Raw genomic sequence first — 22,677 nt, forward strand, 5'->3', positions numbered from 1 at the left:
TTAAAGTATCATACCGGTTTGTTTTCCTTAGACTGTATAATTTATACTTCCCAGATGGCTCACCTTTTACTACAGTGTTTCTGAGATTCTTTTCTTCTTCTGTGTCAAAAACTTCTACTCACTCTTTGTTTTCATTCACTTGGCCTTTGGTAACAGGTTTTTCTGTCTTTTTAAATTTCCTACCCCCTTTCCCCCTCAGCTTTCTATTTTGGGTCATTTTTTTCAATCTCTTTAGGAATCCTTTCATCATTTGTAATACACATCTCATCAAGGCAGCAAATTGAATTGCCTTTTTGAAACAATTTAAAGGTATGCCTTTGTTATAAGACAAATGATGCAGATTCTAAAAGTCACTGAAATAGTTCTGTTAATTTCTATCCTGTGGAAATAGAGATTCTCTCTAAACTTCCTTGGTAATCTTTATAAATTGTCTGTGTAATCTTCAGGGTCACCTTTGGGTTCAAAGACTCAGGACTAATGCACCTTTGATTGACTGGGTGCCGCCAGTTGTCTTAAGCAAACAGCCAAATTTCAGGAGAGAATATTTCCAACTGCATTCTTCTTTTTCTAAACATGTTTATTGTCACTAAACTCTATTTCTTTTTTGGGGGGGTGGGGAGAGGTGTCTATTTAGAAGCAATATAGCTTCTTTTTTTTTAATGTAGGCTTTGTTTTTTGTTATTTTATTTTTTGTAGAGAAAGATATTTATTTATTTAATATTTTTTATTTCAATAGCTTCAGGGGTACAAGTGGTTTTTGGTTACATGGCTGAATTATACAGTGGTGAAGTCTGGGCTTTTAGTGTACCTGTTACCTGAATAGTATACATTGTGCCCAACAGGTAGTTTTTCATCCTTCACTTCCCTGCCCCCTCTCCACTTCTGAATCTGTACCACTCTATATGCCTTTTTGGATCCATAGCTTAGCTTCCATTTATAAATGAGAATATGTGGTATTTGGTTTTTTTGTTCCTGAGTTACTTCACTTAGGATAATGGCCTCCAGTTTCATCCAAGTTGCTGCAAAAGACATTATTTTGTTCTTTTTTACGGATGAGTAGTATTCCATAGTATATATACTACATTTTCTTTAACCTCTCATCAGTTGATGGGCACTTAGGTTGGTTCCATACCTTTGGTATTGTGAATTGTGCTGAGATAAACATATATGTGTAGGTTTTTTTTTTGATACAATAACTTTTTTTTCTCTTTGGGTAGATACCCAGTAGTGGGATTGCTGGATTGAATGATAGATCTACTTTTATTTCTTTGAGAAATCTCCATACTGTTTTCTGTGGAAATTATATTAATTTACATTCCCAGTAGCAGTGTATAAATTTTCCCTTTTCATCCCATCTGCACCAACATTTATTGTTTTTTGACTTTTTAATAATGGCCATTCTGGCTGGGGTAAGGTGATATCTTATTGTGGTTTTAATTTGCATTTCCCTGGTGATTGGTGATGTTGAGCATTTTTCATATATTAGTTGACCATTTGTGTATCTTCTTTTGAGAAATATCTGCTCATGTTATTTTCCCACTTTTTAATGGGAGTACTTGTTTTTTTTCAGCTGATTTGTTTGAATTCCTTGTAAATTCTGGATATTAGTCCTTTGTTGGATGTATAGTTTGCAAATATTTTCTCCCATCTGTTGGTTGTCTGTTGACTGTGTTGATTATTATTTTTGCTGTGCAAGAGCTTCTGAGTTTAATTAGGTCTCATTTGTTTATTTTGTATCATACAGAATAATCACATTGCCCTAAAATCCTCTGTGCTCTAGCTATTTGCTTCTCCTTCCCCCATCCCCTGGCAAGCACTGATTTTTTACTGTCTCCATAGTTTTGCCTTTTCCAGAATGTCATATAGTTGGAATTATACAATATGGAACCATTCAGGTCGGGATTTTTTCACTTAATGTGCATTTAAAGTTTTTAAACGTATTTTCAAGGCTTGATAGCTCACTTCTTTTTAGCACTAAATAATATCCCATTCTCTACATTTAACACAGTTTATTAATTACTGAAGGACATCTTGATTGCTTTCAAGTTTTGGCAATTATGAGTACAGCTGCTATAAACATCCAATTGTAGGTTTTTATGTGGAAATAAAGTTTCAGCTTGCTTAAGTAAATACCAACAAGTGCAGTGGTTGGATTGTATGGTAAAAGTATGTTTAGTTTTGTAAGAAACTGCCGAACTGTCTTCCAAAGTGGTTGTACCATTTTGCATTCCCATCAGCAATTATGAGAGTTCTTGCTTCACATTCCTTGCCAGCATTTGTTGTTGTCAGTGTTTTGGATTATTGCCATTCTTTTTTCTTAATTGAGTTTTTTATTATTATTTTAAATTGACAAATAATAATAATTGTGTGTATTTTGGGGGCATAATGTAGTATTTTGATCTATGTATACATTATAGAAATATTTAATCTAGCTATTAACATAATCATTACCAACTTATTTTTTGTGGTAAGAACATAAAAAATATTTTAGTGATTTTGAAGTATATATTATTTACTAACCATGTTCACCAATGCATTAGATCACTAAAACTTGTTCCTCCAGTCTAACTGAAACTCTGTACCCTTTGATCAATGTCTTCCCATTCCCCATCCCTCTTCTTCCCCCAAACCTCTCCACCCCCCAGCCTCTGATAACCGTCTTTCTACTTCCTGTTTCTATGAGAACAACATTTTTAGATTTCACATGTAAGTGAGATTATACAGCGTTTGTCTTTCTGTGCCTGGCTTATTTTACTTAGCATAATGTCTTCCAGTTCTATCCATGTTATGGTGAATGACCAAATTTCCTTCTTTTTAAAGGCTATATAGTATTCATTTGTATATATTCACCACATTTTCTTAATGTATTCATCTGTTGATGGACACTTAGGTTACTTTTATATCTTGGCTATTGTGAATAATGCTGAAATGAATATGGGAGTGCAGATATCAACATATTAATTTCAATTCCTTTGGATATATACCCAGAAGTGAGATTGCTGGAACGTATGGTAATTCTGTTTTTAGTTTTTGAGGAGCCTCCATACTGTTTTCTAGAATGGCTGTACTAACATTCATACCAACAGTGTGCAGATGTTCCCTTTTCTCCACATCCTTGCCAACACTTATTATCCTTTGTCTTTTTGATAATAGCTGTCCTAACAGAATAGCTAACAGAATATCTAACAGACTAGTATGAGATGATATCTCATTGTGGTTTTAGTTTGCGTTTTCCTAATAATTAGTGATATTGAGCATTTTTTCACAAACCTATAGGCCATTTGTATGTCTTCTTTTGAGAATGTCTGTTCAGATCCTTCACACATTTTTTAATTGGATAGTTTGTTTTCTTGCTTGAGTTCCTTATGTAATTTGGGTATAAACCCCTTATCCCCTTAACAGATGTAAGGTTTGCAAATATTTTCTCCCCTTCTGTGGATTGTTCATCCCCTGTTGATTGTTTCCCTTGCTGTACAGAAGCTTTTTGGTTTCATATAATCCCATTTTCCATTTTTGCTTTTGTTGCCTGTGCTTATAGAGTCTTATCCAACAAATCATTCCCCAGACCAATGTGGTAGAGCTTTTCCCCTATCTTCTTGTAACTTTACAGTTTTAGGTCTTGTGTTTAAATCTTTAATGTATTTTAAATTGATTTTTGTATATGGTGTGAGATAATGTCCCAATTTCATTTTTCTGCAGAAGGATATCCAGTTTTCCCAATGCCGTTTGTTGAAGAGACTGTTCTTTCCCCATTGTGTGTACTTGGTACCTTTGTTGAAAATCAGCTGACTGTAAATATTTGGAAAATTTCTAGGCTTTCTATCCTGTCCTATTGATTGGTGTGTCTGTTTTTATGCCAGTAACATTCTGTTTTGATTACTATAGCTTTATCATCTGTTTTGAAATTAGGAAGTGTGATGCCTCCAACTTTGTTCTTTTTACTTAAGATTGCTTTGGCTGTATGGGGTGTTTTCTGTTTCCATGCGAATGTTAGGATTTTTTTATTTCTGTGAAAAATGACATTGAAATTTTGAGAAGAATTGCATTGAATCTGTAGATAGCATTGGAAAGTATGGACATTTAAACAATATTAACTTTTTGAATCCATGAACTTGGGCTATTTTCTCATTTATTTGTGTCTTCTTCAGTTTCTTTTATCAAAGTTTTATAGTTTTTTTTTGTTAAAATTTCATCATTCTAACAGGTATGTAATGATATTTCCTTTTAATTTGCAGTTCCCTAATCCCATTAAAATGTTGAGCGTCTTTTCATATCATTATTTACCATGTTTCTGTATATCTTCTTTGTTGAGGTGTCTGTTCAAGTCTAGCTCATTTTAAAATTGAGTTATTTTTTTATTATGTTTTAAGAGTTCTTTGTATATTTTGGATAACAGTTCTTTATGAGATATGTCTTTTGAAAACGTTTTCTCCCAGTCTGTGACTTGTCCTTTCATTGTCTTGATATGGTGTCTTTCACAGAGCAGAAGCTTTTAATTTAAATGAAGTTTAACTTATCGATTATTTCTTTCATGGATCATGGCTTTGGTTTATATCTAAAATCGAGTTAATTTTTATAATAAAAATACTGCTTTGCAAAGAGTATGATAAACTTTTGTACCTTGCTTGGCAAAGAGTATGATAAACTTTTTCACCTTGCTTGGCAAAGAGTATGATAAACTTTTGTACCTTGATGCCTTAAGAGCTAGATCCAGGCTGGGAGAGGTAGCTCATGCCTGTAATCTTAGCACTTTGGGAGGCTGAGATGGGAGGACTGCTTGAGCTCAGAAGTTCGAGACCAGCCTTGGCAATGTAGAGAGACCTCGTCTCTACAAATAATAAAAAAATTAGCCAGGTGTGATGGTGCATGTCTGTGGTCTCAGCTTCTCAGGAGGCTGAGGTGGGAGAATTGCTTGAGCCTGGGAGGTCAAGGCTGCAGTGAGCCATGATTGCACCACCGGACTCCACCCTAGGCAACAAAAAGAGATCCTGTCTCAAAAAAAGAAAAAGTGCTAGATGCAATAACTGTTAGACATATTCATAAATGATGTTCATTTTATAGCTGTATAATGCACTAAGGATAATTGGAGTTATTTAGAATATGTACTGAATCTGGAAAAATAATACATTAGTGAGTAAAACCTTTTTCAACAAAATTCTCTTCGGTAGCACTATTTGAGAAAGAATATCGATCTAAAATGAATGATTGACCCAGAATGTCATATTTAATATGTATGTGCAAAGAGGACATGCTTGATTGTGGCTCTTATATTCCCCAGGCAGAGGAAAATATTGACTTAGTAGATGATGGCTCTAGTTCTTTTGCAACTGACTTGCCATCAGGAGCTATCAACCGCAAGAAATATATCAAGTTTTCTAAAACAATAGAGAAGAAAATTTCACCGGAAATTAGGAGTTTGAGCCCAGAATATAAACAAATGTAAGTTAAAAACTCTGAACTTACTTTATTGAATTATACTTTTGCAAGTTAAGAGTGCCATAATGTAGCTTATGTGTTCTCATAATGTACCATGTGTATAGGATCATGCATATTTGTGGTCATTCTTTCAGTAGCATAATTTTAACTCCTAAATAGCTGTTCTTACATTTTTTCTGACTTCTCTCACAGCCATGTGGAAGTCTATAGGCTTCCATGTTGTCTAAGTTGGTTTTCACATTGTTATAAAGAACTACTTGAGACTACGTAATTTATAGAGAAAAGAGGTTTAATTGCTCATGGTTCTGCAGACTTTACAGGAAGCAAGGCTGGGGAAGCCTCAGAAAACTTAGAATCATGGTGGAAGGGGAAGGGGGAGCAAGCATATCTTCACAAGGCCAGCAGGAGAGAGAGTGAAGAGGGAAGTGCCACATACTTTTAAACAAACAGATCTCATGAGAACTCACTCAGTATCGTGAGAACAGCAAGTGGGAAATCTGCCCCCATGATCCAATCACTTTCTACCAGGTCTCTCCCCCAGTACTGGGGATTACAATTCAACATGAGATTTAGGTAAGGACACAGAGTCAAACTATATCACATGTGGAAGCCTATAAGGAAGCTATAGGCTAACTGGAATCATAGGCTTCTAGTTAGAGGAGAACAATTACCCATATGTCTGTTAAGTTTGTCTTAAAGAGAATTTAAGAAGGAAACAGAAGGTTCTTTCCTCTAGGCTTGGCTTTGTGCCTTCCATGAAATTAAGATATTTGAATAGTTTTTTTTTTTTTTTTTTTTTTGAGATGGAGTCTCACTCTGTCACCCAGGCTGGAGTGCAGTGGCGCAGCCATGGCTCACTGCAACCTCCACCTCCTGGGTTCAAGTGATTCTTCTGCCTCAGCCGCCCGAGTAGCTGGGACTACAGGTGTGTACCATCGCACTCGGCTATTTTTTTTTTTTTTGAAATGGAGTCTTGCTGTGTTGCCCAGGCCGGAGTGCAGTGACACGATCTTGGCTCACTGCAAGCTCCGCCTCCTGGGTTCAAGCCATTCTCCTGCCTCAGCCTCCCAAGTAGCTGGGATTATAGGTGACCACCACCATGCATGGCTAATTTTTTGTATTTTTAGTAGAGATGGGGTTTCACCATGTTAGCCATGATGGTCTTGATCTCCTGACCTCATGATCTGCCCGCTTCTGCCTCCCAAAGTGCTGGGATTACATGCGTGAGCCACCGCACCTGGCCAATTTTTTTTTTTTTTTGTATTTTTAGTAGAGACAGGATTTCACCATATTGGCTAGGCTGGTCTTGAACTCCTGACCTCGTGATCTGCCCACCTGAGCATCCCAAAGTGCTGGGATTACAGGCGTGAGCCACTGTGCCCGGCCAAGCTATTTGAATCTTTTAGCAGTTCTTTCTTGTATGCTGCATTGCCTGGTTGCCTTTTGTTAGTCATAGAAGTTCTAGCATTTTAGATGCATGTAGGAGAAATACTCAATCTGTATTTATTATTTATAAAATGACTAAAAAATAAAAAAAATCTAAAAGCCTCTGGGAAAACATTCAGAGCTTATGTCACTTTATTATCTTTAACTAAATGCTCATCTTACCTGTTGGTGAAACTGGAAATTACCTACACATTGTGATTGGAGAGGCACCTAAATAAAAATCTCCTCTACCTTCCAGAAATCTGTATTTCACTTTTATTTAATCTAACATTTTCACCACTACTCCTGTTTGTTAGATGGCAAAAGATGAAGCAATTATTTCTAGAAGACTACAATGAAACTTGTTACCTAGGAAGAAAAGGAAGGTCGTGGGAGCATCCCTTTACCTTCTTCCATTAGCATTCCTCAAGATAGGTTAGCACTGTGGGAAGCACATGCCTCAAAAGAATGGGGTACAGTGCATGTTTTCCCTTGTAAGTGGGAGCTAAACAATGGGTACACATGGACATACAGAGTAGAATAATAGACATTGGGACTACAAAAGGTAGGAGGAGGGGTGAGGGTTGAATTTGGTGATGGGTACACTGAAAGCCTAAACTCACCACAATGCCTATGTGCATGTAAGAAATCTGCACTTGTACCCTCTAAATATATAAAAATAAAAAAAATTTAAAAATGGGGTACAGGACAAATGTTTTTACTTATTCGTTATTTATACCAAATCATCCTTATTCTATGAAATGTGCGAAGCAGCTCATAATTAAAAAATACACTTACACTTTTGTTTACCTAAATAAGGAAACTGAGGCAAAATTAATATAAGTAGAGTGTTTAGGCCCAGGTTGAGGACTGCAGCCTGGGAAACACTGGGAGGTACTCTGGAGAGCAAAGGAGAGGTTCAATATTTTAAAGAAAAAAGGAAGCAATCAGGAGATGGGTTGATTACAAAAGTTGTTTTTCAGGAATTCTTACTGGCTTACAGAAATAACATTGATTAGTGATTGGCTATATATTGCTGAACTGTAGCGTGTGAGTTATGGTATCCAGTGTATGGCATTGTTAGGTTAATTTGTGGCTACTTGGTGACAGTCTGGAGTCCACATAGCAGGCAACTTTGAAATAATTGCTTAGCTCAAGGGGATGTGAGACAGTGACTGCTATCTCATTTTAATGCCTCTTTGGGCCTGATAATTTAAAGAGGCCTTGCATTCATCAGATTAAAAATTTATTTTCTTTATCATTTTTTGAAAAAAGATGAAAGATCAAAAGTCATGTAATGGAGTGGAAGTCATGATTATACTAGAAGTAAGAAGGCTCAACTTCAATAAGGATATATGGGGGATATAAAGCACCAGTAAACTGCAGTTTGTGACTCATTAATGGGTCATGAAATCAGTTTAGGAGGTCACTACTAGTTTTTTTTGTTTGTTTGTTTGTTTCTTTCTTTCTTTCTTGAGGCAGGAGTTTACTCTGTCACCCTGGCTGGAGTGCAATGGCATGATCGTAGCTCATTGCAGCCTGGAACTCCTGGGCTTAAGGGATTCTCCTGCCTCAGACTCCTGAGTAGCTAGGATTACAGGTGTGCACCACCACACCTAGCTAATTTTTAAATTTTTTGGAGAGGTGAGGTCCCACTATATTGCCCAGGCTGGTCTTGAACTCCTGGCCTGAAGTAGTCCTCCCACTTTGGCCTCGCAAAGTGCTGGGATTACAGGTGAGAGCCACTGCAGCTGGTTTACTACTAGTTTTTTTTTTTTAAAATAAATAAGTTAGAATAGAATTGAAAGCATTAGAGTGCTTTTTCCTCCTCCTCTCTCTCCCTTGCTTTCTATTGCACCTCTTCTCTCTGTATATGTATATTGTACCTCAATAGAAAATGTACTTTTGACTGTGGGTCATAGGCAAAATAGTTGAAAATCCTTGCTTTGAGACTAGAGGACTGCAGAGGGATCTAATCATATGGCAGCTTCAGGGAAGTGAAGAGCAAAGTATGGGGGTTCACAGGGTATAAATTTGGGAGATTGGATTTAAAGGGATAGTGTGTCAAAAAAGCAGGATACTTTTTCTTGGAGAAATAAGTCAGAAAAAAGCAGGATACACCATAAATACATATAATTTTATTTGTCAATTAAAAATAAATTTAAGAAACGCAATAAATACATATAATTTTATCTATCAATTTAAAATAAATAAAATTGGAAAAAAAGGCCAAGGTACTTGCTAAAGAAGGGGAGTGGCATGAATTATAATTTTTTTTATGTCACAGTTTTGCTTAGGGCTGAGTTCACCTGAAGCTGTTGTAGATATAGTCTAGTTAGTCACTGTCCTGATGGGTTGTTCTTGAAATTTAAGTCTACCCTGGATTACTTGAAGCACTTTCTAAGAGTATGTGTCGTCTCTTCTAAAATTTAATTCAAATGTAATTCATAATTACATTTTATCTTATTGTTGTATAGTTTATGGCAGTGGTCTCCAGACTTTTTGGCACTAGGGATCAGTTTCGTGGAAGATAATATTTCCACGGACAAGGGGATGGGGAGGAGGCAGGGGCGGTTTCTGGATGAAACTGTTCCACCTCAGAAGATCATCAGGCATTAGATTCTCATAAGGAAGCACAACCTAGATCCCTTGCATGCACAGTTCACAATAGGGTTTGTGCCCCTGTGAGAATCTAATGCCGCCGCTGATCTGACAGGAGGTGGAGCTCAGGTGGTAATGCTTACTCTCCAGCCACTTACCTCCTACTGTGTGGACCGGTTTTGGTTCACAGGCCAGAGGTTGGGGACCCCTGGTTTATGGAATGTTTGTGTTATGAAAGGTCTTCAGATCGTACCACTGTGCTTTTAGCCTGGGCGACAGAGCGAGACTCCATCTCAAAAAAAAAAAAAAAAAAAAGTTTTTGACAGTCCAATAAGAAGAGGAAAAAAGAGAAATAAGAGAAAATCAAACAATAAGAAAGAAGCATGTTGATTAAAAAGAAGTTCAGCTTCTAGTGCCCAAACTTTAGTCTTGAAATACCATTTCTTATTAAAAGGCTCTTTAGAGAAATGCTGATTGCATGTCTGTGAAAGGAAATGTACAGTAAGCCTGGAACATCTTGTCTTCTGGAGATAAGGAAACTATTAATAAAAAAGACTGCTACCAGGGACTCATCAGAAGGACTCAAGAGCCTACTCGAAGAGGCTCCCACCTTTTCCTATAAAAGATGAGAAAATTAGAGCATCAATAAGTATAATAATTTCAGGGAATTAAACTGCATCAAATGTATTTAAGTCTTTGTGTTCAAAATGGTATAAAATTATTTTGTCATTTTTAGAGGTTACAAGTGAGCCAAGTCTTTGTTATGAAAAGTGGTAAATAAAGGAAAACAATAGAACAATTATCTTGCCTTTCTTTCTTTCTTGTTCTTTTTTTTTTTTTTTAATCAGTTGAATCTGTCTATATCTTGCCTTTCTATATGAACTGTACCACTAGGCAACCCAATAGTACATGAGAGAAAGTTTCTATTTGTAGAAATATTCTAGCAGCCAGGCATGGTGGTGTGTGCCTATAATTCAGTACTCAGGAGGCTGAGGTGGGACAATCACTTGAGCCTGGGAGTTTGAAACTGTAGTGTGTACTATAATCATACCTGTGAATAGTCACTGTACTCCAGTCTGGGCAACTTAGCAAGATCCCATCTCTACACATACAAAAAAGAAATATTCTAGCTAATGACTGAAGGAATGATAGATTTATAACCACTTTGCAGTCTCTCATGATTTATTATTTTTATTTTTATTTATTTATTTTTGAGACAGAGTCTTGCCCTATCACCCAGGCTGGAGTGCATTGGTGCAATCTTGGCTCGCAACCTCTGCCTCCCAGGTTCAAGCAATTCTCCTGTCTCAGCCTCCTGAGTAGCTGGAACTACAGGTGTGCACCACCACACCTGGCTAATTTTTGTATATATATATATATATTTTTTTTTAGTAGAGACGGGGTTTCACCATATTGTCCAGGCTAGTCTTGAACTCCCAACCTCAGGTGATTTGCCCACCTTGGCTTCCCAAAGTGCTGTGATTACAGGCATGAGCCACCATGCCCAGCCAGTCCCTCATGATTTACTGGATCTAGTTATTATGTATAAGTAGCTGCTAATACCACAAATAGCCAGTTGGACATTATGTACTTCCTGATGGAATAACATCACCACCTAGAGAGTGGTTTTGCATCTCCCTCAACTATTGAACGTTAATATGTTCAAGCCTCTAGAATCCTACAGCCATGGTGATACAATCAGCAAAATCCTGACTGGAAAATCTACAGGACAAATGACCTAGTAATAATAATTATAATGATAATAAAAGGTGTAGAAGGAGAACTTATAGATGAAAAGAAGTTAAAAAGACATTTCAGTCAATTATAATGCTGGGATTTTATTGAGTCCTGATGCAAAATGTTAAAAAAATTTTATGACATTTACTAGACAAACTGGAAATGTGAATGCTGCCTGTATATTTGATGATATTAAGAAATTATTAATTTTTAGCTGTCATATGGTGTTTTTTGTTTTGTTTTGTTTTGTTTTTGAGATGGAGTCCAGGCTGGAGTGCAGTGGCTCGATCTCAGCTCACTTCCCAGGTTCAAGTGATTCTTGTGCCTCAGCCTTCTGAGTAGCTGGGGCTACAGGCGTGTGTCACCACGTCTGTCTATTTTTTTTTGGTATTTTTAGTAGAGATGGAGTTTCACCGTGTTGGCCAGGCTGGTCTTGAGCTTCTGACCTCAAGGAATCTGCCCACCTTGGCCTCCCAAAGTTCTGGGATTACAGGTGTGTGCCACCGCACCCAGCCCAATCTCTACAAAAAAAGACACCTTGTAGAGATTTCTGTTAAAATCTTTACAGATGGAAATAATATACTGTGATTTATTTCAAAAATAATAAGGGATGGGAACAGGGATGGGATATAGATGGAATTGGATTGACCACTGTTGAAACTGGGTGATGGGATTCTGTATACTTTTGTATATGTTAGAAAATTTCCATAATTAAAAGTTGAAAAGAATAAGAAAAAGCAAAAAGAAATTCAAGAGTGATTCCAATTTCTGTGTCATTTAGATTTGAAACGTCAATAATCCTTTGTGGAGAAGAAAAGTCCTCTGATTTTTCAGGAGAAAAAAAAGTTGGGAGAGAGAGTTTACAAGTACAACAGCACAGAAAAGAACTGAGGTAAATAAAAATTTGGAAATTTTTCTTTTACCTTCAAGTGTTTTCCTTAGCCCTCAAACATTCCCTTATATTTTTTAGTCCAAGTGTTGAAATGTCACAGTCTTAAATATTGCTACCTGCTCCTGCTCCACCTCTTCTGTTCTTAATTCTCCTTTTCCTTCTCCCTAAAAAAAAAAAAAAAAAAAAGAACAAGGAATGTTTTCAGGAGCTTATGAAAAATTTGCGTTTTTTCATTTTTTTGTCTTTTTTTACTGTGCTCTCTGCTAACATTTTTGCTTTTTTAACAGGAACCCTAGGTGTTCTTTGGTTTGTGGCAGCATAACTCCAGTCTCTGCCTCCATCTTCTCATGAGTCTTCACATGGCCTTTTTTCCTGTGTCTGTATCTCATCTCCTTCTTCCTTTCTCTTACAAGCACGTCTGTCATTGTATATTTCATTTCAAGATCTTAACTTGATTACATCTGCAAAGACATTTTCTCCAAATAAGGTGACACTCACAGGTTTCAGATATTAGAACATGGAATATCTTTTTGTGTAGTCACTCACTATGATATACTTAGAGGATATACTTAGAGGTATATTTCCTTTTTTCCCCTCTTAGTATTTGCTGTGCTTCTTAAATCTGAGAATGCATGCCTTTCTTCAATTTTGGAAAATTCTAATATATTATCTTTTAGAATATTTCCCCTCTTTCAATCTCTTTACTGTCCCTTTGTATCTTCTATTAGATGTGTATTAGATTTTGTCATCCTGTTTTCTATATTCTTTAACATTGCTTCATATTTTTTGTCTATTCTGTCTCTCTATTTTGTTCTTGGTAATTTCTCCCCATCTACTGTCTACTTCACTTATTCTTTATCTAGCTGAATCTAATCTGCAATTTAACCTTTCCTCTCAGATTTTAATTTCAGTGATTCTATTTTTTACCTCCAGAAATTTTATTTGATGGTTCTTAAAATATGCCCTGTGTCATGTTTTTTGCTCATATTCTATAGTTATTTCAAGATTGGTATCTGATCAATTCACTATATGAAATTCTTGGGGGATCCAAATCTTGTGTTTGTTGTTTTGTCTGATTCTCACTCATGTTAACTTGTTCTTTGGGTGTTATATATACTTTGTACATTCTTTCATATATAGTTGATGTAAAACTGTGGGAATCTTCAGTTTGCTCTTCAAGAGAATTTTTAAAAAGAAAATTTGCTTTTGTCTTTGCCATGCACTTCAGAAGTGTTACAAATCTGAGGTCATTTTAAATGAATTTTTTGGTTTCTGTTTCCCTGACCCATATATTTAGTGTAGATTTGAGTTCCAAACTCATGTATGTAGAGTTATGATTGTGACTAATCAGGAGGAATAGTCTTTCTTTTTTTCAAACCTAGAGCTGGGATACAGACATGTTTTAATCATACTTTTTCATTGGGGGATAAGTTTTTTCTTTCCCCACTCTTGCTGAAAACATTGTCTTTTGAAGATTTTGGTTCTGTGTGGCATCTAAGTACCAATTCCTGTCAATCTTGTGTAACGTGAGAGTGTTTTTTCCACATCTTGCATGGTCATTGAAACTCAATGCTCAGGGTTCCATGTAAAATTGAAGACACAATTAGAATTCTCATTTTTCTAAAGTGCTACTTTTCTATCCACCTAGCTGCTTGCCTTTTTGGAATCATGTTTATACATGCAATCTTAAGTGGATAATTTACTCAATGATAGGGATAATTGAAAACAAAATTACCTGTATCATTTGAATAACTGTGTTGATTCTCCACATTGCACTTAAGTCAAAGCCTTTATATGTAGCCTAGAGTCTGGTGGCTGAGTCTTCTTGTTCTCTCTATACCATAGGTTTTCCCTGCTTTGCAAAATCCATTACTATATATTTACCAACTATTAATGACATGATTAACTGCATACTTAAGAAAACCATGGCTTTGCAAAACAACATTGTATAGTTTATTAAAATTTTAGTTTATATTAAATGTAATTTAATTACAAAAGGCAATTTTACACCAGAAGCATAATTAATGAGGAGCCAAGGTATGATTAATTATCTTTTAAGAATTTTATCATCCAAGAATGCTGAATTACCAGTGTCACCTCAGGCACCAACATACTTGCATTTGGCTCTAGATTATCCCTCCTTTTCTGAAGCTGTCAAAGGAGAAGGTGACTAGGGAAGAAAACTCTTTATGCAAGTTGCCAAATCAGTACAGCGTTCACAAGACTTCATCACCTCTTTGTACATCTTCTGCAATTACTCGGTATTTAAATCCTTGTTCTCTATTTTTTAAATGTTGGGTTCGGACTTGGGTGTTTCTCTCCAGAATCATTTATCCCTTCCACACAAAGAATATCAAGTAGTTTATGCTAACTGTGCTGTTAGAATTGTGTAGAGATAATAGCACTGTATATGGAATTGGAAGACTTAGATTTGAGTCCTGATTGACCTCACATGCTTAGACTTTTGTAAAATTTACATCTCTGGGCATCACTTTCCACATCTGTATAAGGACCTTGTACTAAATGGACTCTTGAGATGTCTTTCAACACTAACATTATATGATTTTGGTTATTTACATGTTACAGTATTAGATAAATCGTCTTTTCCAGACATTTTTCCTGATAGGTAATGGAATCTGAGATTCTTTGGCTGTTTAAAGATGTTCTCGTTTGCTTTATTATTATAACTTTCTTAAAAATTTGCTGTGACTTAGATTAAGAATAGGAAAAATTGGACCACAGTCAAAGGATAGTGGGTCATAGACACTATTTACAGACTAGGGTAAATTCTGCTTTATAGAAAAATATCTCAAAAAGAAATAAGGTGGGATTTCTGAGGTGAAGAATATGGAATTTTCCATAACTTGGACAGTTCTTCAAGAAAGGTTCTTATGAATCTCAGACTATTGGTAGGTTTGCTAATATTTTAAAATGGAATTTGCATATTTTCATTGCCACTTTCTAATATGGCTGTTTCTTTGACAGGGAAAAGGAAATGCTGTCTAACCTCTACATGACATTAGATGATGAAGTAACCCATGGATATTTACACTCAAAAGAATTAAGTGGTAATAAGAGGTTCTAAAATTTCTTGAATACATTTCCTGATTATGTGCTTTTTAGGAATTGTTTCAGCAGTTAGTGCCTCTTCATCTACTCCTAATGGCTTATGGTATCAACTGATAATACATGATATAGCAAATGCTGCGGGCTGTGAAGAAGCAAAAGTAGATAGTTCAATACATAAATATCTTTGGTTGTATTGGTAAGATAGGGAAAATATAATATGTAGCTTATACTAGTCCAAATGTATTTTTTGGAAAAATGTCTGCATATTACATCCCATGGATAAATTAGTAAGTGCTGGAGTCACTGATATCACTGGAATTTAGTCTTTGGTATCTTAATATTAAGGCTTATACTAGCCTTCACTCCATGACACTGACCTCTCCCTATCTTGAGCTTCTCCTTTATACTTATGGAATAATTTCGCATAGTTTTCCTTTTACCTTAACTCGGGTTGTCATATTGTGTATCTTAGTGTCCAAATGGGTGACTCATACTGCTGTAGCTTCACAGTTTCAAAACCAATTATTTTACCTTGATTCCCCTGACCAACACTGATGGCCACAAATTACACATTGTCATTATGTGAAAATCTCAGACTTTAATGTCTTATTCTTCACTCACAATCTCTTTTTATTTAGAATTTTATTTTCTTGACCTCTCCATCTGGTGCCACTATGATTGTATGATTTCCAACCTCAGCTGCCCTTAGCACCAGCTGGTATTCCCTTTAAGTTTTGGTGTGATCTCTCCTGTTTCCTTTGGTATCTATTCCAAACCTTCACTACTCTCCTCAAATACTCAATTATGTCACCTATCCAACTTTAAACATTTAAAAATGTTTTACTTAATTAAAATAAAATTAAAACTTGCTAGTCTGAAATCTATGAAACTGAATCTTTTCTCCCCTGTTACTTTTGAAAAAAATTTTATTGTGGTAAGAATATTTAACATGAGATCTACCCTCTTAACAGATTTTAAAAATGTAAGTTATTCTTATCTATAGGCACAATATTGTACAGTATTTCTATAGAACTTATTCATCTTGTGTAACTGAAATTTTATACTCACTGATTAGCAACTCACTATTTCCTCATACCCCCTGCTCCTGGCAACTACAATTCTATTCTTTGTTTCATAAGTTTGACTATTTTAGATACTTTATATAATTGGAATTCTGTAGTATTTGTCCTTCTGTAACTGGCTTATTTCACTTAGCATAATGTCCTTCAGATTCATTCATGTTATTACATATTACAGGATTTTCTTCTTTTTAAAGGCTGAATGATATTCTATCATATGTATATAATGTACTTTTTCCCCCCCATTTATCTGACATTTAGGTTGTTTCCACAGATATTTAGATTGTTTTCCATAGGTTGGCTATTGTGAATAGTACTGCAGTGAACAGGGGAGTACTACTGTCTCTTCAAAATCCTGATTTTAATTCTTTTGGATAAATACCCAGAAGTGGGATTACTGGATCATGTGGCTTTGCTTTTTCATAGAGAGTTAGTAAGGGCTGTTGGGAAGCTTCCTAAACTCCTTGATATTCTTTTTTTTTTTGAGACGGAGTCTCGCTCTGTTGCCCAGGCTGGAGTGCAGTGGCACGATCTCGGCTCACTGCAAGCTCCGCCTCCCGGGTTCACGCCATTCTCCTGCCTCAGCCTCTCCGAGTAGCTGGGACTACAGGCGCCCGCCACCACGCCTGGCTATTTTTTTTGTATTTTTAGTAGAGATGGGGTTTCACCATGGTCTCGATCTCCTGACCTCGTGATCCGCCCACCTTGGCCTCCCAAAGTGCTGGGATTACAAGCGTGAGCCACCGCGCCCGGCCAACTCCTTGATATTCTTACCTACAAACAACGTTCATATCCTTTCATCTTGTCTCATTGGAAAAGGTGCCCTTTCACCAGACTAATCCTTTCATTTCTTGATTTTCTTCTGCTTTCTCAAGGTCTATGCTTTGCTAATTTTATACTCAATATTTTTCACAGAAGCCTTTTGAAGGAGTTGTTTTCATTAGTTGCTGAATTTTCTCTCTTCCCATTTCATGGAAATCTGGCTTCCACCTACAAAATTCTACTAAAACTTATTTTATTAAAGCCATTATTATCAACTCTTTAGTCATTATTTTGTATTTATCACTGTTAGGGCTGGGTGAGGTGGCTTATACCTATATTTCCAGCACGTCGGAAGGCCAATGTGGGAGGATCATTTGAGACCAGGAGTTCAAGACCAGCCTGGGCAATATAGATAGTGAGATCCCATCTCTACAAAAAATAATAAAAACAAAAAATTAGTTGGGCATGTTGGCACACAGTTGTAGTCCTAGCTACTGGAGAGGCTGAGGTAGGGGGATTGTTTAAGCCCAGGATTTCGAGACAGGAGTTTGAGACTGCAGTGAGCCATGATCGCACTACTGCATTCCAGCCTGGGCAACAGAGAAACTCTGGCTCTAAAAAGACAAACAAAAACAGCACTATCACCAATTGCCTCTTTTCTGAAAATAAAGTGTAGTATCCACTGAACCAAAAAATTCAGTTCAATAGACATTTTTTTGAGAATTTCTTAATTAGGCACTGGAAACAGAAGAATGAAAAATCTTGCTCCGCAGAAGCTGACAGTTTAGTGAGGGATACTGACATGCAAGCAATCATAATATCAAGGGCTTTCACTGAGATACATAGTAAGTGCTATGGGAACACAGAGGAAAAATTTACTGTTCCCAGGGCAAGTTGTGGAAGTCTTTGCCTATGTGCCCTTGTGTGACTTTTCTGACAGTTTCTGAAAGTTCTTTAGGAAACAGGTTGAAAGATTTGAATATTAAAAGATTGAAGCGGGTGGGGTAAAAAAGAAGTTTGAAAGGCTGAAAACACAGATTGGCTCCCCTTTCTTTTAGTGATTATTATTTTTTTGAGAGATAGTGGGGGGAATAAGGATAATTATTCTTTTTGGTAATTAACTAAATGTTTTGTTATGTGTGTGCAGCACTTCATAAAGCCTGTAAAATTTTTAGTAAAATTCGAAGTGGTAAGATTTATGTGAATGATCTTCCAGTGATCCTTTGCATCTTGGGAATTTCTATAAGTGATTTAGAAATGCGACAGGCACTAAAGACTGTTGATATTGACGGTAAGTTTTATCTTTTCAGTATTAGTTTAAGGGTCTGCAATCATAAATATGTTATGTTTGTCAGATTAATTACAAATGATAGGAAAGCTAAACCTTAAAATATATTATAAAAACATCATTTTTGGTCATATTATATGTTACGAAACATTTTTACATGTTACAAGAACATTACTTACAATAATGATATTGAAAATTAGCCTCAGGTTTGTGTAATTGGATTGATTAATTACTAGACTGGATTATGACTTATTCTCATTATTGTTCCATGCATGGTCTAATCTTATTTAGTTATATAATTTAAATAATGTAATAAATACTTGACCCAACCACCCAAAATAAAAAGTAGGACCTTGTCAGTAATTTACATCTAACTGTAAACTTTCCTAAGCAACCTATTAGTCTGTTTTCCCCAACCTGAGGTAAGAATTATCTTGAATCCTATATTCATTATTCTCTTATTTTTCTGTTTAAATAGTATTATTGTTATGGATAGGTATTTTTGTAAAATAGTTCAAAAATTTTAGTTGTTTAGAAAACTTTAGTAAACAGTTTTTCATGATGTATATAATCTTTTGTTTTTTTCACTTAATATTATGTGACTAAGATTTATTCATACTGTTGTATACTGCTTTTTTTGTATGCTCTTGCTCTTGCCACCCTTGAATTGATCAGCCTTTAAAAATTATGGTTGTTCTAATAGATATACGGTTATTATCTGATTGTGGTTTTAATTTGCACTTCCTGAATGATTAAATAATGTTGAATATCTTCTCATGTGCTTGTTTGCCATTTGTATATTTTTTGCCCATTGAAAAATTGTGTTCTTATTATTGTATTTTGAGATCCTTTATATATTCTGAATATAAGTCCTTTATTGGATATGTGATTCGTAGATATTTTATTCCATTCTGTTACTTGTCTTTTTATTCTCTTAAGAATGTTTTTAGAAAAGCAGAAGTTCATACTTTTGATGAAGTCCAGTCTGCAATTTTTTCTTTCATGAATTGCCTTTGATATCTTATCTAAAAGATCTTTGCCAACCCAAAGTCACAACAATATTAGAAAACAAGTCAAAGTAGTTCATTAAAATTTGGACAGATGTTTCACTGTTTTTGAAAGAAAGGAGAATCCACTCTCAAGTTGTTACACTGAAGAAGTGGAGACAGACAACTTGACAGACTTTTCAGTATTGGAGAAAGTGCTTCTGTGGTATGGAAGTGAGAACAACCAAGCCTTGTCATTTCCTCTGCAGACAATTGGAAGCACTGAAGTATTCCTCTATAGGCTATTTCTGCTCAGATGACATTAAATTGAAATATAAGTTTATACTTGTTTTCTTCATGACTTAGATAACATCACTGATGTAAATAAACCCTGTCAAAGTTGGGCTCATTTATTTAATGACAGCAGAAGATGAATTCATAGTTATTTAACTTGAAGAATCTTGAAGAACTACAAATATAAAAATTAGTCTTGAGCAAAGAGCACTGCAGTATCTACAGTACTAGTCCCATAGCATTCTTATTACTGCTGGAACACTATTTACTACCTAATTACAATATGTAAATTTTTTTCTGGTAAATATTCTTTTTACATTCTATGTATAATGTCGACTGCTCTGTGTATAGATAATAGTATTCTAATGTCATTAGTTAATTCTTTTTTTTTTTTTTTTTTGAGACAGAGTCTCGCTCTGTCACCCAGGCTGGAGTGCAGTGGTGTGATTTCGGCTCACTGCAAGCTCCGCCTCCCGGGTTCACGCCATTCTCCTGCCTCAGCCTCTCTGAGTAGCTGGGACTACAGGCGCCTGCCACCATGCCTGGCTAATTTTTTTGTATTTTTAGTAGAGACGGGGTTTCACTGTGGTCTCGATCTCCTGACCTCGTGATCCGCCCACCTTGGCCTCCCACAGTGCTGGGATTACAGGCATGAGCCACCGCGCCCGGCCTTCATTAGTTAATTCTATTTACATTTTTAGTTGCCACTTTTATCTTATGTTCTTAGTGAGTTTGCTAATAATGTTTGCTGATGGAGTTTTTTTCCCTTCTGTTTTGGAACCATTTTTATAGTTAATGGAATGCTGGATTTTTCAAATTTCCTTAAAGCTGTGGCTGATGTTTCTTATTTGGTCTCTCAGAATCCAGGTAAAAAAGACTTCTTCAAAAGTATAGAAGATAATACTTTTGTAACTGATTTTGGGGTTGGGAGGGGTGGTATTTAATATATGAATTAATTTATATTTTACAAATCTCCCACTAGTGTAGGCTGAGAAAAATGAGGAGTGAATTTTGTCATAAAAGGCATTACAAAACCTGGCTCATACTGCCCCAGTATTCAAACATTCTATCTCTAATCTCTAGTTTTTCCTGCACATTAACTGCTAGACTAATTCTCTTAAAATACTATTTTCTCCATGTCATTTTCCTGCTCAAGAATTTAGATGCTCTTCCTATTATCAAATGAGTCTATAGAGGCCAAACTCTCACGCTTAGCCTCCTCACCCCTTCATAATTTTGTTCACCACTCTTCCCTTTATCACAGAACCTTTCCCAGGCAAGAACCGCATACTCCAGTTAGTCATAAATCTCCATACGTGCCAATATAATTCTTACTCCCATGCCTTTGTTTGTGTGCGTGTTTTTTTTTTCTGTTGAAATCTCACTTCTGTTTTGTTCTTCATCCTTAACAGTACTTCCTTCCTTTTGCCAGGAGTCTTGTTTGTATCTCTTCCTAAAAATTTCAGATACTTATGGGTCTCCTAGTAACCTTTAGTTTACATTACCTATACATTATAAATAAAGTGGTTGGAAAGGGTATTCGTACTAATGGTAGAAACAGTATCTCAAAAAACACGAAATCTGTGGTGTTCATGACCTGATGTTAGCAATTCTTCTATTCCTCCATTAGGCGATATCAAGTTCTTATGCTCGGTCCTTGGAATTATATATTTTTATTTTTTATTTGTATAAATTTAAGGGGTGCAAATGCAGTTTTGTTACATAGATATATTGCATCCTGGTAAAGTCTGGCTTTTAGTGTAACCTTTATTCGAATAGTTATACATTGTACTTATTAAGTAATTTTTCATCCTTCACTCCCTTCCCACACTTCCAAGTCTCCAGTAACTATTATTTCATGCTCTATGTCCATGTGTACACATTTGGCTCCCACCTATAAATTTGGCTCCTACCTATAAATGGCTTTCATTATCTTAAGTGAAACAAGTCAGAAACAGAAAGTCAGATAGATAATAGTTTCATCCATGTTGCTGTGAAATATGTTATTTTATTCTTTTTTATGGCTGACTAGTATTCCACTGTGTGTGTGTGTGTGTGTGTGTGTACCACATTTTCTTTATCCAGTCATCCATTGGTGGACACTTAGGTTGATTTTATGTCTTTGCTATTGTGGATTGTGCTGTGATAAACATATGAGTACAGGTATCTTTTTGAGATAATGGTTTGTTTTCCTTTGGGTGTATATATACCTAGTAGTGGAATTGTTGGATCATACAGTAGTTCTATTTTTAGTTCTTTGAGAAATCTCCACACTGCTTCCCATTTTTTCATAATGCTCATTTGGCCATTTGTATGTCTTCTTTTGAAAAATGTCTATTCATGTCATTTGCCCACTTTTTAACAGGATTATTTGTTGCTTTTGTTGTTGTTGATCTGTTTGAGTTCTTTGTACATTCTGGATGTCAGTCCTTGTTGGATGCATAGTTTGCAAATATTTTCTCCTATTCTTCAAGTTGTCTGTTCATTCATTGTCTGTTCAATCAATCATTCTGTTGATTATTTCTTTTGCTGTGCAGAAGCTTTTTAGTTTAGTTGTCTCATTTGTCTTTTTTTGTTGTTGTTGCTTGTGCTTTCGAGTTCTTAGTCATGAATTCTTTGCCTAGACCAATGTCAGTAAGAGTTTTCCTTGGGTTTTCATGTAGTATTCTTTTTTTTTTTTAGATGGAGTCTCGCTCTGTTGCCCAGGCTGGAGTGCAGTGGCGTGATCTTGGCTCACTGCAAGCTCTGCCTCCTGGGTTCACACCATTCTCCTGCCTCAGCCCCCCAAGTAGCTGGTACTACAGGTGCCTACCACCACGCCTGGCTAATTTTTTTGTGTTTTTAGTGGAGACGGGGTTTCACTGCATTAGCCAGGATGGTCTCGATCTCCTGACCTCATGATCCGCCTGCCTCGGCCTCCCAAAGTGCTGGGATTACAGGCGTGAGCCACCGCACCCGGCCTCATCTAGTATTCTTAAAGCTTCAAGTATTACATTTAAGTTTAGATCCATCTTGAGTTGATTTTGTATATGGTGGGAGATAGGGGTCCAGTTTCATTCTTCAGCAAATGGCAATCCAATTTTCCCTTTACCATTTATTGAAAAGAGT

At 36.0% G+C, this 22,677-nt stretch overlaps 1 protein-coding gene across 1 annotated transcript in view; it reads left to right on the top strand.

Moving 5' to 3' along the window:
* Positions 1-22,677, top strand: part of EFCAB13 (EF-hand calcium binding domain 13) — a 78,294-nt gene that overhangs the window by 5,752 nt on the left and 49,865 nt on the right. Inside the window, 6 exon segments of the mRNA XM_063629323.1 lie at positions 5,279-5,439; positions 11,981-12,075; positions 12,078-12,091; positions 14,222-14,352; positions 15,077-15,159; positions 18,149-18,292. Of these exon segments, the coding sequence (XP_063485393.1) occupies positions 5,279-5,439; positions 11,981-12,075; positions 12,078-12,091; positions 14,222-14,352; positions 15,077-15,159; positions 18,149-18,292 (628 nt within the window).

Source organism: Symphalangus syndactylus, chromosome 20, assembly GCF_028878055.3.
Source record: "Symphalangus syndactylus isolate Jambi chromosome 20, NHGRI_mSymSyn1-v2.1_pri, whole genome shotgun sequence".
NCBI lineage: Eukaryota > Metazoa > Chordata > Mammalia > Primates > Hylobatidae > Symphalangus > Symphalangus syndactylus.